We start from the raw sequence: 16687 nt of genomic DNA, 5'->3' as shown, positions 1-16687 counted from the left end.
ATGATGCATGGCTACAATAGCCTAAGAATTATCATATGCCCTTCTGTTTATTGAATATTTTCATGATTTGCAACAAATGTTATTATTTTTTAAATGTAAATAAGTTTAAGAGTTTTTTATGTGTTCCACATCCATAAGGACTATTTCACTTGGAATCTGTGGAAGGTACATTAGCTTATCTGTTTTTTTCCTTCATAAGTATTTAGTGTGTATTGTTGTTTTCTGGCACGTTCAACATCCTGTAGCATCTCCTCATTATGTATCAATTGGAATGAAAATTATGTATAATCTAATATATTCTCATCTTATTTCAAAAGCTTCAATTCTCTTCTTGTCTCAACTGTTGTCAGTGTTTCATTTCTGTACAAGGCTACATTCCACATAAATATCTTTAGAAAAGACTTCCTAACTGTTAACAGTGTTAACAAACATCTCTTTCCAGAAATGAGTTTCTTGCTATTGCCGTTCTGTGTTTTACATCCTCTTTACTTCAGTGAGTGTCAGTTATTTTGTTGCTCATATAGCAAAACACGTTTACTGCTTTTATTGTCTCATTCTCTAATATAATTATTTCTGCATCATCTGACTGAGTCAACCTACATTCCACTACCCTTGTTTTACTTTTGTTGAAATGCATCTAACAGCGTCCTTCCAAGACACTGTGATTCTGTTCAGCTTATCTTTCAAGTCTTTTTCTATCCCTGACAGAGTTAGAATGTTATCAATGAACCCCATAGTTTTTATTTCTTCTCCCTGGATTTTTAATGCCCTCATCAAATGTCTACTCTGTTTCCTTTATTGCTTCCTCAATGTACAGACTGAATGACATTTTGTGTATGCTACAAACCTTTTTACTCCATTCCATCTACTGCTGCCCTTTCATGTCCTTCAATTCTTATAATTGCAGTCTGGTTTCTCTATAAGTTGCAAATAATCTTTTGTTCCTCTATTTTATTCTTGCTGCCTTCAGAATTTCAAAGAGCACATACCAGTCAACATCGTCAACAGCTTTCCTTTAAATCTGCAAACACTATAAATGTAGATTTGTCCCTCTTAAGACAATAATAAAACTGTAAACTCGTGTCTTTCTGTTTATTTGTTTGAACAGGCTTATGGGAATGTGATGAATTACTATCCCAAAATCAAACATTTCCACTTTATATTTCGATGTAGATGTATATTTAAGTACCAGCATCTACACGTGTGTATACAAGAAGTCACATAAACAAACTGAATCATCTCAAACTTTTTGTCCAAAAAACTCACAAGCAGAGAGAGTGTTCTCATTTACAGGTCAATGTTTATATCGACATCACACAGCCCCCTCCCCTCCGTGCAGTACAGAATACTTGTGATTGGTCCTGGGGGAGGGGGCGGGGTAGCGTCTGCTTCATACTGAAGGACATCCTGGGGTCCGGGGGCTGGACAATTGGTGCCTCCATGTCATCTGGCGATGAAGTCTGTGGTGGAACAAGAAGTGGTAGGTCCATCATGAAGTCCTGCAGATGGCATGGTCAGGTGAGGCGACGGCTTGAGAGAAAGCCGATGGGCCGAAGCATGGAGAAGAACTAAAGTGTGGATAGACGATTCAAATCTCACCGAGTGGATAGATGAAGGTGCTTAGGAGGGTGGGGTCACAGTGTTGAGGGAGGGCAAAACAATGTAGTATCTTGACTTCGAGACGCTCATCTGATAATGGAGGGTTTGTGTCCATAAGAAGGATGAGAACATGGTCGTGATCTACTACCAGCAAGACGTCTTCCACGTGGTTTGGCAGAACTGAGGCATAGAACGTGATCATAGGAGGGTTGACCTCAGCATGGGTAGCATGGGTTGGAAAACCCATGAATGCAGAGTCGCTTAAACTGTTTGGGAAACCAGAGAAAGGTTCATCGCTAGGGCTGGACACCGGTGAGAGACCATGGTTCTGAGTGACTTGTGGTGTATCATTCAAGGAGTCTGAAACATGGCGGGGGCCTTGGTCATCAGCCATATTGGGAGAGCCTGGTGCCAGAGAATCGTAGTCCACAAATGCAGGTTTGACCCGACGCAGTGAAACTGTCTATGTGGTGTCCTTGAAGAGAATGGTCTCATGTTGAATCCCCACATTGCAGAACCTTTAAGGGGCCCTGGTAGGGAGTTGTAAAGGTTGGCGTACTGTGTCGTCCCGCAACATGGCATGGGAACAGTCTCGAAGAGAAGCGGGCATGTAGGAGAGTGGCTGGGTATGGCTAACCAGTGGATAGAGGCGCATGTGCTCGAAATGCATACACAAGTGGCTAATGAAGTCTGGGAGGGTGGGGTGGGGAGAAATCCTCCTGAGCCATGGGCTGGACTAGTTCACCTGACAGGACGGGGTTCTCCCCATAAACCACCTCTCAAATGGTGCCCTGGATGTCTGGTTTGTGTGTTGATCTCAACCCTAAAAAGACCCAAGGTAGATCTTCCAACCAAAGGCAGTTATAGCATCTGAGGGTGGTCTTTAAAGTGTGGTGCCACCATTCCACCAAACCGTTGCTCCGGGGAGGGGGGGGGGGGGGTTACAAGGTGGTGTGGATTTTGTGGATACCACACATGCGACACAGCAAGGCGAACAGGGATGACTCAAATTGCCGGCCTTGGTTGGTTGTGATTGTGGCTGGGCAGCCGAACTGGGTGATTCAAGAGGAGACGAAACCTTTGTCAACCGTCTCGGCCATGATGTTCGGCAAAGATACGGCTTCCACCCATTGGGCAAGCAGTCAATAGAAAACACGACATATCTAAAACCTTCTGATGGTGGAAGAGGGCCAGTGAGATTGATATGGACGTGCCTCGGATGTCCTGGAGGAATCTGAAATTACCCAGCAGAGGGACTGTATGGTGGCTGACTTTATTGCTTTGGCAAGAGATTCAATTGTAAGTCCACATCTGGCAGTCTCTTTTGGTATCTTTCCAGATAAAGTGCTTCATAATGAGCTGGGTAGAGGCATGAATGCACAGGTGTGCAAGGTTGTGTAAAGCATCGAAAACTTGACAGCGTAAGAAAGCCGGTAACACTGGGCATAAACCCCAGTCGAAGAATCACACCAAACTTCGTCGGTGATGTCGGAGAATCATATCTTGGTGGACATGAACAAGGTGGTTGGGTCCACAAGGAGTGCTTGGGTGCCCTCGTCTGTTGCCTGAAGAGTAGCTAGATTAGACAAATCGATGATGTTGGACACTGCATTGACACGTGAGAAAAAATTGGCAGTGATATTATCTGCACCATTGATATATTGGACGTCTGTCATAAACTGAGACACCAAGTTGAAATGGGAGAAACAACAAGGGGTAGAGTCCTCCGGAGGGTTTCAGAAGGCATCCATGAGTGGTATGTGATCTGTGAGGATATAGAACGTGCATCCTTCAACATCAGGGTGGAAATGTTTAACAGCCTCGTTGGTGGCCAGGAGCTCCGTGTCGAATGCAGAGTATTTCTTCTGTGCAGCAGACAGTTTTTTAGAGAAGAAGTGCAGGGGTGAGATGTTGTCACTGTGGAGCATTGTTGAAGGACAGCTCCCACTGCTGCGTCCAGTGGATGGGTCAGAGTCCCTAGGTTTGCTTGCTGACAGTGCAACCATAAGAGGAACTTGTACTGCAGCCAATGAGAGCATGTGACAGTGGTAGTAGTTGATGGTGCTGAGGAATTGGCACAGTTCTTTCTGAATGTAAGTGGGTGGCACAGATGAGATGGCCTGTACACATGAGCTTTTGGATATTGTATACCATTGACAGATACTGTGTAGATGAGGAAGGTTACAGACGTCTGCCGTATTTGTAATTTATCTTTGTTGATTTCTACACTGCTCGACTCTAAGGTCTTCAATGCTGTGGATAAGTGACACTTGTCTCCTCAGCTGTCTTACTGAAAATGAGTCTGTCATCCAGATACCCGAAACAAAGCTCGAATTTTCATAGGATGGAGTCAATAAATCATTACCATGTCTGGGCAGCATTTTCAAGGCAAAACAACATGTAATGGTACTGGAACAAACCTAGCAGCATGATAACTGCAGTCTTGGGTATATCCTCGTGCCACGGGTATCTGGTGGTAGGCACGTTCACAGTCAATTACACTGAAGATGGAAGTGCCTGATAACATGGGTGAAGTTGTTGATGTTTGGCACTGGGTAATTGTCTATTATGGTCCTCGCATTTACATGCCTGTAGTCCCTACACATGCGAAATAAGCCGTGTGTTTGATAGCGAGGTGAACGGGCAATGACCAGTTACTGTCCGATGGTTGTAGTATACCTACGGCTAATAGATCATTAATTTGCGTGCTGTTGTGCCACACGTAATTTAATATGGTTGAGGCGTCTGACTTTATGCCAGATAGGAGGGCCATCAGTAGTAACTATCTTGTGCATTGACCCATTGGTGATGGAGAATACTGAATGGTGCACATGAGGGGGTTCCTGGTTAACAAATGTGTCCATCGTGTGAGGAGTATGCCCACAGGTCTAAATATGAATATTGAAGCATGTAGAGAATGGCAGTGCGAAAGTGACATGTGTTGGGGGACGCCTGTCTGATCCCCCTGCAGGGTTCAGCATCTACTGTGCCATGTGGATGGCATTTGGGTGCTGGCAGGATGATCTACACTTCTGTGCTGCATCGTTGAAGATCTTGTGATACCAGCAGTATGGGTGAACTGGATGTGGTGGAGGCAGAGACTTAGCAAGAGGGAGTAGCTTGTCGCCATCGATTGCTTCGGGTAGGTATAATGGCACGTACGGGGTGTGCAGGATCCGGGAATTTCCAGAGAGCGGGGAGTGTGAGCACAGGCCATCAGGTGTCGTGAAGGATGGAGTGCTGGAGCGGGCCCTGCCCCTACCACCCTACCAACAAACGGGTGAATCTCCATTGGAGGTGTACCAACCTGTGGCAGAGAACACAGGGGTTGGCAGTGTCGCAGGAGAGAGTACAACTGATCGGCGATCCATAAGTGCAATCAAATCGACTGGAAGGAATGTGGTAGCACATGTATCTGGAGATTGGTTGGTAGCTTAGCAGACCACACTGACCAGAGAGTTATACCTGGCATAGTTTGTTTGCTGACCAGCAACCATAGGTGGTGCCAGAGTTGCGATGGAGTCCAGTCCCCAAGGTGTTCTTTGTATAAATTTTTTAGGATGAGCTCCTGGAGGGTTGGGGGGGGGTGGGGGGGGGGGCAGGCGAGGCACTCAATAATCGTGTTCTTGGCGAAGTCATACTTCGGAGCCGGTGGCAGAGAGAGGAGCAGGTCACAGATCAGGTCTGAGTGGTCATGAAGGTGTGACATGAGGCACATGAACCTGGAGTTGTCATCAGCAATAAGATGTTGCTCGAAAATGTGCTCTACGAAAGTGAACCACGACACAAGGTTGTCTTCTGACAGCAGTGGTAACTTCTTTAGCCATCCAGGAGGAGGAGATGGAGGAGAATTAGGAACCTCTGGGAACAATGAATTGTTTATGTGAGCTGCGAAATCCCATTCTGGCCACAGAATGGTAGCATGACAGTTCTGCATGGCATGTGTAATGGTGGATGGGGTATAGGTCCAAAAAAATGTTTGTCACAGTTGCCATGTGTGTGATCACTGAGCATACCTGTTGCGTCGTGGAAGGCCATTGTGGCAGGTACGGTTGGTACCGTGGAATGAACAGGCAGAAGGGCACCAGGAGCTGGGGTCCCCGAAACTGATGCATCAGCCAGGGATGTCACACTGAACTGTCCAACTCCGGAGAAAATGCGGAAGGCTGTCACAGTAGGCACAGCCGGTGCTGTGGAAACAGCGAGCAGGCTTATGGCAGGAACCAGAACCCTCTGTGCAGGCAGGAGTGGTAGAGGGGAGGCCAGATTGTGAACATGCGCGACATGAATTAAAGTCCACGACATATGATGGTGGCAAATTTTGTTGTACAGTGATGTATGTCGCTGGATGGGGGTGGGGGTATGCGTCCCTTGGTTGCACAATACTAGCAGCAGGTGTTGGCCCGTAAACTGATCTCGCACTATTATGGTCAACTGCCTGTGAAGAAGTCCTGGGGAATACCCATGGTGCACTATTAGTGATGATATGTCCTTGGCTAGTATTCACAGAAGTCATAACAGGTGTGGAGGACAGCTGACTGAAACGTGTTACATGTTGCGGTAATCGCAGTACTGCACATGGCACCACAGTAATGGTCACGGGAGCACACTATGAATGAACATTCCGCTGTGGAGGCAACCTAACCTGTGCATTCGGATTACGATCACGTGAAACACTATTCTGACTATCGTCTTAGTTGAAATGCACATGGTGACGAACACAATCCAGAGATAGAAATCCTGAGTCCATTGTTCTTGCTGGAGGTGCAGCTAACAGCTGTTGTGGCAAGACCAACATCTCATGTGATGTGGGTGTAGAACATGGATTGTAGTCAGCAGGAGAAACTCCATTCACAGGAGACATGATAAATACATCCAGAGAGCTGGTTTGAGCTTCCAAGTCCACGAGGAAAGCATTGCACAGAGAAGACATGGCAGCGAACAATCACTTGTAGCACAATGAACAGGCACGGGAGACATGGAATGTACTCGAAATTCATAACGAGGTCACCAATGTGGAAATGTGATGGGTTACTATCCTGAAATCAAACACTTCCACTTTATATTTTGATACAGATGTATATTTAAGTACCAGCATCTACACGTGTATATACAAGAAGTCAACAATAGAATTTAAGATATGAAACAATTGCTGCTTTCACCCTCTAATGAAAGATACTAACTAGGAATAGTCAAAATAAATTAGAAAATCAATTACTTACATAAAACTAAGCACAAAATTAGATCCAGTGTTATGTTCTTCAAAACTGAGGGTCAAACTTTCTCTTTTATGGAAATGCAGATAATATTCACGTATGTTATGGTAATTAGTTAAAATTGAAAAAATGAATTTTAAGGAGGCAGATGGCAAAACAAGAGGGGAAGTAAAAATATCCCAGCTTGCTTTGTCACATCCCGTAAAAAGTAATGATATGCACAGGCCCTTCTTTAACTTCCTTTGAGAAGCACGGGCATCTAGATAGTGTTGTAATAAAAGTCATAAGCTCAGTTCCTACATTTCTTGGGAAACCAAACTGATCCTTCCCGAAGTTAGCATCTACCCTGTTTCCATTCTTTGCTAAGTAATTCAAGTTGGAATCTTGCAAACATGACTTACTAAACTGATTGTTCTGTAATATTCACATGTGCCACATCCTACTTTCTTTGGAATTAGTGTCCAAAAGTATTTCATCTGTCCCACAGTATGTGGAATAGATTTATCATGGTATGTTCTTCCAAGGATCTCAATAATTTTGAAGAATATCTTCTATTCCTAGTGTCTTGTTGGGACTTAGGTCTTTCAGATTCTTCTATTATATCCTCCATTTTCCTTTCCATAATATTATCTTCAAGTTTGTTTCCTTTGTACAGCCTTTTTGTGTATAACTTGTACCTTTTGCTTACAGGTTGGCGATCTAAGCTATGGATATTTATCCAGCTGCTTCTTTTTACTCTAGAGGTCTTCAATTTTTCTATAGGCTGCATCTATCTTTCCCATAGTCATGCATGCTTCTACAATTTTGTATTTCTCCTCAAGCCATTCCTGCTTTCCCATTTTGCACTTTCAATTGATCCCATTTCTGTATGTTTGTGTTCCCTTTTCTCTATTTAATTTGCTACAATTTTTGTTTGTGTTTTTCTCATTTCGTCAATCTAATTCATCATGTGTTACACAAGGAATTGTAGTGGGCCTTGTCTTTTTGACTATATGATCCTCTACTGTCTTCACTGTTTCATCTCTCAATGCAACACACTCCTCTGCTGTTGTATTTCTTGCACCCCGTTTTCAGTCAATTGCTACCTAATGCTTACACTGAAACTCTCAATAACTGGAAGTTCTTTCAATATGTCCAGGTCCTGTCTCTTTAAGTTCCTTCCTTTCTGCACTTCCTTCAGTCTTAATCTTCAGAGTGCAACCAATAAATTATCATCCCAGTCCGCATCCACTCCCAGAAATGATACACAATTTAAAATCTGTTTCTGAAGTATACATGTTACCATCATGTAACTTATCTGAAACCTTCCAGTATTTCCAGGTCTCTTCCACGTATACAACCTTCTCTCAAACCAAGTTTTAGCAATGATTAAATGTGCTGTGTGTAAAATTCTACCTGATGGATTCCCCTTTCAGCCATTTCCCTAGTTCATGTTCTCTTACTATTTTTCCTTCTCTTCCCTTTTCTAACATTGAATTTTAGTGCTCCATCACAATTAAATTTTAGTCTCTCTTAACAACATATTTTTTTTTATTTTTATCTGATCACAAATTCTTTCAATCTCTTCATCTGCAGAGCTAGTAGGTGTATATATATTTAATTCATTACGCTGTTCATAGTAACTCAGTTGTATTGCTATTTTCTTAGTCATTATCAGACCTACTCCTGCAATAACCTTAATTGATTTTGTGTTGATAAACCTGTACTCACCTCACTAGAAGTGCTGTTGTTTCTGCCACCAAACTTCATTAATTCCCACTATATCTAACTTCCACCTATCCATTTCCATTTTTAAATTCTCTATACTACCTAGCCAAATAAAGGATCTAACATTCAACTCTCCAACCCATAAAACATTTTAATTAATTGAATGAATGACAAAAATGCAAGAATTTGGAAACTGGTGTTTCCTTACTCTGTCAAATGAAGAAAAGACCAAGCAAATTGGACCTGTTCATAAATTAAAGGAAATGTTTCTTACAGTTTCTGGTCAAGATATTAAAATCAGGATAGATATTAAATATAACACATTAAGTAGTCACCAAATTATTTATTCATTCAGTCACACATCATGTTCTGTCAGTCCCATCATGAAGGAGGCCCTTCAGGGACGTGGAACAAATCCAGCTATCCATTAACAGGCAGAAGCTACCAATGGAGACCACTTCTGTAAAGTACGGTAACAACATATTATTACTAGCATCAGTCTACTCAGACTGATATTTATGGTAATAATTTGTAGATTATGTAACATTAATGTTAGGAAGAAAACAACTACTCTGAAAAAGCACTGCTCCTCCTCCTATACTATTCAGCTGCTATTATTTTTTGATACATCAAGCAAAGAATTTTTACTTTATACACACTATTATTAGCTATTTATGTACTGATAAAACCAGGATTTATCTCAGACACGTATTAGAGTTACACAGATGTTACATTGGTGAGTGAAAGTATTGAGATGTATTGTAGAAGGATTGCCTAGTGAAATATACTTTTACTTTGTGTTGAAATATTTGGAACTTTTCAATTTACCACCTGATGTCCACTGGCAGCCTGTTAAAAGGCATTTGCACGAGATTGTAAAACTCCATTCTGAGCCTTAGAGTCATGCATAGTCCATATGGAAATTATTTCTACTTCTGGTATTGTGGTTGTGAATTGTTGAGTTTATCCTAAACTCACTCCTGTTATTAACCATAAATGCCATTAGGAAGTATACACATTGGCATGTAAGTGTAAGACTCACCAGGTACCTGAAGAGACATCTGCAAGATGTTTGGTTACAATGTTATGCAATATTCTTATTGCATGCTTCTGTAGAATAAGCCCTTTTTTTAACATTAGCAGCAGTGCCCAAGAAGATTATGCTGTAGGATGGAACTGAGTGCAAGTGTATTAGCAACTCTCTTTGCACAGATTTATGAGTGCAAAACAGGCAGGACTGAGCTTTTTGGTTAACTTCTTGACATGCCAGTATCACCTCAGTTCATTAGCCACGTGGGTACTCAAGACCTTTACACATGGAACCTCATCCCTTGCATGTCCATGTGGTACCTGTAATTTATTTATGTATATATTTATTTTGAAAATGCATAATATGAGTTTTTATAACATTGGGGGTTTGGATGTTGGCTGTGAACCAGCTGAAAAGCTGTATCATTTTTCTTGTCAGTGTGTAAGGTATGGGTGTTTTTGGACTTTATATCAATATCCTTGTGTCATCAGGAAATAGTACAGTTTTTGATGAGTCATCCAGTGTCCCCGGTATGTCATTTATGTACACCAAGAATAGAAGTGGGCCAAACACCAAACTTTGTGGCACACCATATTTAATGTGTCCTGCTGTGGATTTAATTTTATTCATGTTGTTTCATTTGCTAATGTTATCCTCTGTTTTCTATTGTTATTTTCATCTGTGCAAGAGGAAGGTTTCATTATTATGATACAATGTGAGAGACAAATGATGTGTGCCTTTTCTTTTCTGTTTTATTCTTCCTGTATTTTCTTGTGCAAGTTCTCTTTTCATCTGTTTTATTCTCAAAGTTTTTATTTTAACTCTGCATTTTGAATTTTAAATGTAAGCTTATCAAGGAACTTGATCTTAATATTATTCCTGTCTCTTTCTCTACTGTGTTATTCATGTCTGTTTATTCATAGTCGCAGAGCTAGTAAAGTGATATGTGTATATGCATTATGACTTTCTCGTGACTGCCACAATAATGCTTGCATATTTTTAAATGACACATTCTTGTAAATTTTTTATTGTTGCAATGAATGTCCTGTTGTCTGTTGGCATTGCATACACATCTTCCCTACAAAGTTAATACAAAGTGAAATATCCTTACACACACACACACACACACACACACACACAAACACAAATTATCCTTTGCCTCTCCTCGTCTTCATAACAGATGGCTCCATCTCATCATGGTGTCTGCTCTGCCTTTCTGACCTTCCCCAACCCATCCCTCTCTCTCTTCCCCCAAAAAAGTAGCTAACTATTATGAAATCTAGGATAGTATACTTAATATGTGCCTATTACAAATGCTCAATTTTTCATCTCCTGAGGATAAATACTGACAATTAATTCTGTCTCATATTTTTATAGCTTCCTCAGGTGAATTCTATGAGTAATTTTTTGATAATTATGTTGTAGTTAGGCCTACTGAGTAGAAATATTGTGCAATATCATTAATGTTTGTTACCTCTGTAACATATCAGAAGAAGGAATTTGTTTCCTTTACAGTATTTGGAGTTAAAAAAATACAATGCAGCATATGAAGCTTGGAAGAATGCTACAACTCTTAAGCCACTGCACAGTCTGGCATGGAATAATATGATAATTATGTTGGACAACATAGGTATGTTGACTTTTTCGTATTGTTTATTTAATGTTGGTATAAAACAGAGGATCTAAATACTTGGAACAGTTTAAAGACATTGTCCCACAAGAACATTCTGTATTATTTTGGTAGAGCACTGCTCTTGAAAGGCAGACTTCAAGCTTAGTAGCCTGTTCAACAGATGTTTTACCTGATGAGAGAGTACCACTGATAGAAGAAATGGGTCAAGGTGATGGAAAAGAAATTACCTGGTGAAAGCTGCCCAGAAAGAATAAATGTCGGCATTCATGTCTAGTGTGGCCCACATGTGAAATTATGTGAATATGTGTCTAATGTTAAGTAATTTAATTTTGATGAAAATAGGTGATCAGATAATGCACAATTTAGATTTTGTGGAAGTAGATACTCTAAGACTTCCATTTAAATGAGTGGTTCAGAAGGAGTCCTGCACTGCATCTTTCATTGCTAAAGAGCAAGATGATGATAATCGTATATCAGACTGTGACACCGACCACCACCACCACAATCACCACACATTGTGTTCTCAGAAATATTTCAATGGAGATCATGTTTATGATTAACTCTTCTGATGTTATTGTATCTCTACATGAAATGCAGCAATTACAATATCATACATGTAAGATTGTAAAATAAGTGTGAATAATTTAATCTGTCATATCAAGAAGGCTCACTAAATCTCTCTCTGTAAATTCCAGGTTTTTACATATCATTACCTTGAGGAGTCTGCATTCACCAGTACTGCATATCTATACTATATAAAGGCTGAAATTGTGCCTAATACTGCTTGTTAGTGAAGTGATGATCTCTGGATTTTATTTGCTGCATCTTAATAAAGAAACAGGGTGTCTGTAGATTTGTGCCAGTATGGAGCACTGTGTTGTACCATGATGTGCAATTACATGAATTATAAACTCACGTAGAATTCCAGGGACTGTGGAGCAGTATTTTACTAACTCGTCATCCTTCACACATGCCTGTAACCTACGCTGACAAGAGTCGTTATGTACGAAATATGGAATTAAGGAAAGATAAAGGCAATTATATAACGGTAAGACAGAGATTTAGCAACCAGGTTTTAAATTGTAAGACATTTCCATAGGCGGATATGGACTCTGACCACAATCTATTGTTTATGACCTGCAGATTAAAACTAAAGAAACTGCAAAAAGGTGGGAATTTAAGGAGATGGGACCTGGATAAACTGAATAAACCAGAGGTTGTACAGAGTTTCAGGGAGAGCATAAGGGAACAATTGACAAGAATGGGGGAAAGAAATACAGTAGAAGAAGGATGGGTAGCTTTGAGGGATGAAGTAGTGAAGGTAGCAGAGGATCAAGTAGGTAAAAAGACAAGGGCTAGTAGAAATTCTTGGGTAACAGAAGAAATATTGAATTTAATTGGTGAAAGGAGAAAATATAAAAATGCAGTAAATGAAGCAGGCAAAAAGGAATACAAACATCTCAAAAATGAGATCGACAGGAAGTGCAAAATAGCTAAGCAGGGATGGCTAGAGGACAAATGTAAGGATGTAGAGGCTTATCTCACTACGGGTAAGATAGATACTGCCTACAGAAAAATTAGAGAGACCTTTGGAGAAAAGAGAACCAATTGTGTGAATATCAAGAGCTCAGATGGAAACCCAGTTCTAAGCAAAGAAGGGAAAGCAGAAAGGTGGAAGGAGTATATAGAGGGTCTATACAAGGGAAATGTACTTGAGGGCAAATTATGGAAATGGAAGAGGATACAGATAAAGATGAAATGGGAGATATGATACTGCGTGAAGAGTTTGACAGAGCACTGAAAGACCTGAGCTGAAACAAGGTCCCGGGGGTAGACAACATTCCATTAGAACTACTGACAGTCTTGGGAGAGCCAGTCCTGACAAAATTCTACCGTCTGGTGAGCAAAATATATGAGACAGGCGAAATACCCTCAGACTTCAAGAAGAATATAATAATTCCAATCCCAAAGAAAGCGGGTGTTGGCAGATGTGAAAATTACCGAACTATCAGTTTAATAAGTCACAGCTGCAAAATACTAACGCGAATTCTTTACAGATGAATGGAAAAACTGGTAGATGCCGACCTTGGGGAAGATCAGTTTGGATTCCTTAGAAATGTTGGAACACGTGAGGCAATACTGACCCTATGACTTATCTTAGAAGCTAGATTAAGAAAAGACAATCCTACATATCTAGCATTTGTAGACTTAGAGAAATCTTTTAACAATGTTGACTGGAATACTCTCTTTCAAATTCTGAAGGTGGCAGGGATAAAACACAGGGAGCGAAAGGCTATTTACAATTTGTACATAAACTAGATGGCAGTTATAAGAGTCGAGGGGCATGAAAGGGAAGCAGTGGTTGGAAAGGGAGTGAGACAGGGTTGTAGCCTCTCCCCGATGTTATTCAATCTGTATATTGAGCAAGCAGTAAAGGAAACAAAAGAAAAATTCGGAGTAGGTATTAAAATCCATGGAGAAGAAATAAAAACTTTGAGGTTCGTCAATGACATTGTAATTCTGTCAGAGACAGCAAAGGACTTGGAAGAGCAGTTGAACGGAATGGACAGTGTCTTGAAAAGAGGGTATAAGATGAACATCAACAAAAGCAAAACGAGGATAATGGAATGTAGTCAAATTAAATCGGGTGATGCTGAGGGGATTAGATTAGGAAATGAGACACTTAAAGTAGTAAAGGAGTTTTGCTATTTGGGAAGCAAAATAACTGATGATGGTCGAAGTAGAGAGGATATAAAATGTAGACTGGCAATGGCAAGGAAATCGTTTCTGAAGAAGAAAAATTTGTTAACATCGAGTATAGATTTAAATGTCAGGAAGTCGTTTCTGAAAGTATTTGTATGGAGTGTAGCCATGTATGGAAGTGAAACGTGGACGATAAATAGTTTAGAAAGTAGAGAATAGAAGCTTTTGAAATGCGGTGCTACAGAAGAATGCTGAAGATTAGATGGGTAGATCACATAACTAATGAGGAGGTATTGAATAGAATTGGGGAGAAGAGGAGTTTGTGGCACAACTTGACTAGAAGAAGGGATCGGTTGGTAGGACATGTTCTGAGGCATCAAGGGATCACCAATTTAGTATTGGAGGGCAGTGTGGAGGGTAAAAATCATAGAGGGAGACCGAGAGATGAATACACTAAGCAAATTCAGAAGGATGTAGGCTGCAGTAGGTACTGGGAGATGAAGCAGCTTGCACAGGATAGAGTAGCATGGAGAGCTGCATCAAACCACTCTCAGGACTGAAGACATCAACAAGAACAAAACAAATTAGTTAAACATACCTGTGTGTGTGTGTGTGTGTGTGTGTGTGTGTGTGTGTGTGTGTGTGTGTGTGTGTGTGTGTTTTAATTATTAGTTCACACTCCTAAACAATGTCCTTAACATTCATTATAGTATACTCAGACACATTGCATATAATTAACTACATTACAATTTCTTGTACAATGGCTTTCTACAACACAATGAAGAATTAATATTGATCTCTTTAATACATTTATTTCTAATGCGTCTCATACTTAAATTCAATTAGAAGTCCCAGCAAAAAAGTTTTTCATAATTCAGAGAGTAACCTTCATTCAGTACCCAGAGAATTCCAAGCCATGTTCAAAACATTGTTATAACATCCCTGGACATGCTATAGCATATAGGATATGCTTCCATAAAATATGAAAAAAATGAAAGGTTCTTAATGAAGTCACAGTTTCTGTATCCTCAGTTCAAGCATATACCCAGATACATTTGGAATAAAGTTTACTCGGATATGGTGACAGTGCAAGGCTCCATGGTAAGGGATGAGTAGTTAAGTACAGAATTGTCTACTGTCATCATCTGTCACTGTTTGTTCATGTGTACATATACCTAAGTGCTCACTAAATAGAGAATCATTATCGGAATTCATATTAACATTTGTAACTGTTCAGTTCAGTAGGTTAACAACTGTTATTCTTTCCTGGATGCTTAAGTGAATAAATGCAGCTGATTCTTTTTAGGCACCAAGCAGCAGAAGAACACACACATAAAAGACTGTTGTGATTTGCAAGCGTTCAGAGCCAGTGACTCCTTCTTCAGGCAGAATGGTTGAAGGTGAAGGAAGAAGGGTGAAGGAAAAGGACTGGAGAGGTCTAGGAAAAAGAGTAGATTTTGGGAAAGTCACCCAGAACTGCAGGTCAGGGGAGACTTACTGTATGGGATGAGAAGGAAAGACTGATTGTTGGGGACTACATCAGATGAGATTTGAAAACCTGAGAGCTTAAAGTCTTGCGTATTACCCTGTCTTCCACCTTTAAGCTCTCAGGTTTTCAAATCTCGTCCATGAAGTCCCCAACAATCAGTCTTTCTTTCTCATCCCGTACGGTAAGTCTCTGCTGACCCGCAGTTCTGGGTGACATTCCCAAAATCTGCCCCTTTTCCTAGACTTCTCCAATCCTTTTCCTTCACCCTTCTTCCTTCCCCTTGAACCCTTCTGTCTAAAGAGTGAGCCACTGACTCTAAAAGCTTGCCAATCACAACAGTCTTTTATGTGTGTGTTCTGCTGCCACTTGGTGAGTAGGTTTTTTAATCTGTCCAATTAAATAATTTTATCAATAATTGATTGTTTTCATTGATTATTTTTAGGGTAGCATATGATAACAAGCTACCAAATAGGCACCAAGATTGAAGTTCTGAAAATGCAGCTAGCACAAAACTTTTCACCTTAGCTGTTAGCACAAAACTTTTCACCTTAGCTGTTAGCACATCTGTCAAAGTAACTAATGAATTCTGGGTTTTCCATTCAGCACTGGTTCGAAGGGAACCATGGCAAAACCTTGACCATAACCTGGTCAACCTCAGTTTACTACATGAATTCAACAAAGAAATTGTGTTAAGTGAATTGCTTTTGTATGAATGTGCATTCTCATATTGTGAGAACTAAATGTCAAGGAAACTCATGTAATATTCTAGTGGATACTGATTATAACCAGAAGCTATGGATGGAAAATTTGTGGTATGAGAGTTGGAACAGAAAAACACCACAATGATTTCAGTGTACCGTAACACGATGGAAGTAGATCTTGGCAAAGTGGATCTGGAACATAATTGTAGTAGTCATCCGTGAGTGGATTGGCTGATGGTGGTATGGTCAGGAATGAACACCACCCTCAGGATGGCCATAACCCTCACAGTGCCATGCTAGTAGCGGTGGTGTAGATACATGGAAAACATTCAGAAACACTTCGTAATACCTACCCTTTTTAGAGCTGGAAAGAAACTGTCTAAACATAAATATGGACTTTTACTTAATTATGTTGATCTGAATTTGTTTGTTTTGGAAATGGTATGTTTACAATTATGAAGATTTTCTTTCAAAACATGCAAATGTGCTTGTCTTACAGATGTCAAATTCACCAGTCTTACAAGTGAAAGAATGATCAGTCACTGATAATCAAAATATCCACGGGTGTACTGCCTGTACACTGTAGACCGGCAGCACACCCGTGGATAT

At 40.4% G+C, this 16687-nt stretch overlaps 1 protein-coding gene across 1 annotated transcript in view; it reads left to right on the top strand.

Moving 5' to 3' along the window:
- LOC126236055 (protein O-mannosyl-transferase TMTC4-like) overlaps positions 1–16687 on the top strand; it is a 133575-nt gene that overhangs the window by 101392 nt on the left and 15496 nt on the right. Inside the window, exon 11 of the mRNA XM_049945095.1 lies at positions 11068–11182. Within this exon, the coding sequence (XP_049801052.1) occupies positions 11068–11182 (115 nt within the window). The remainder of the gene's footprint in view (positions 1–11067; positions 11183–16687) is intronic.

This window comes from Schistocerca nitens, chromosome 2 (assembly GCF_023898315.1).
Source record: "Schistocerca nitens isolate TAMUIC-IGC-003100 chromosome 2, iqSchNite1.1, whole genome shotgun sequence".
NCBI classification, from domain to species: domain Eukaryota; kingdom Metazoa; phylum Arthropoda; class Insecta; order Orthoptera; family Acrididae; genus Schistocerca; species Schistocerca nitens.
This window is presented reverse-complemented; position numbering and strand designations above follow the sequence as displayed.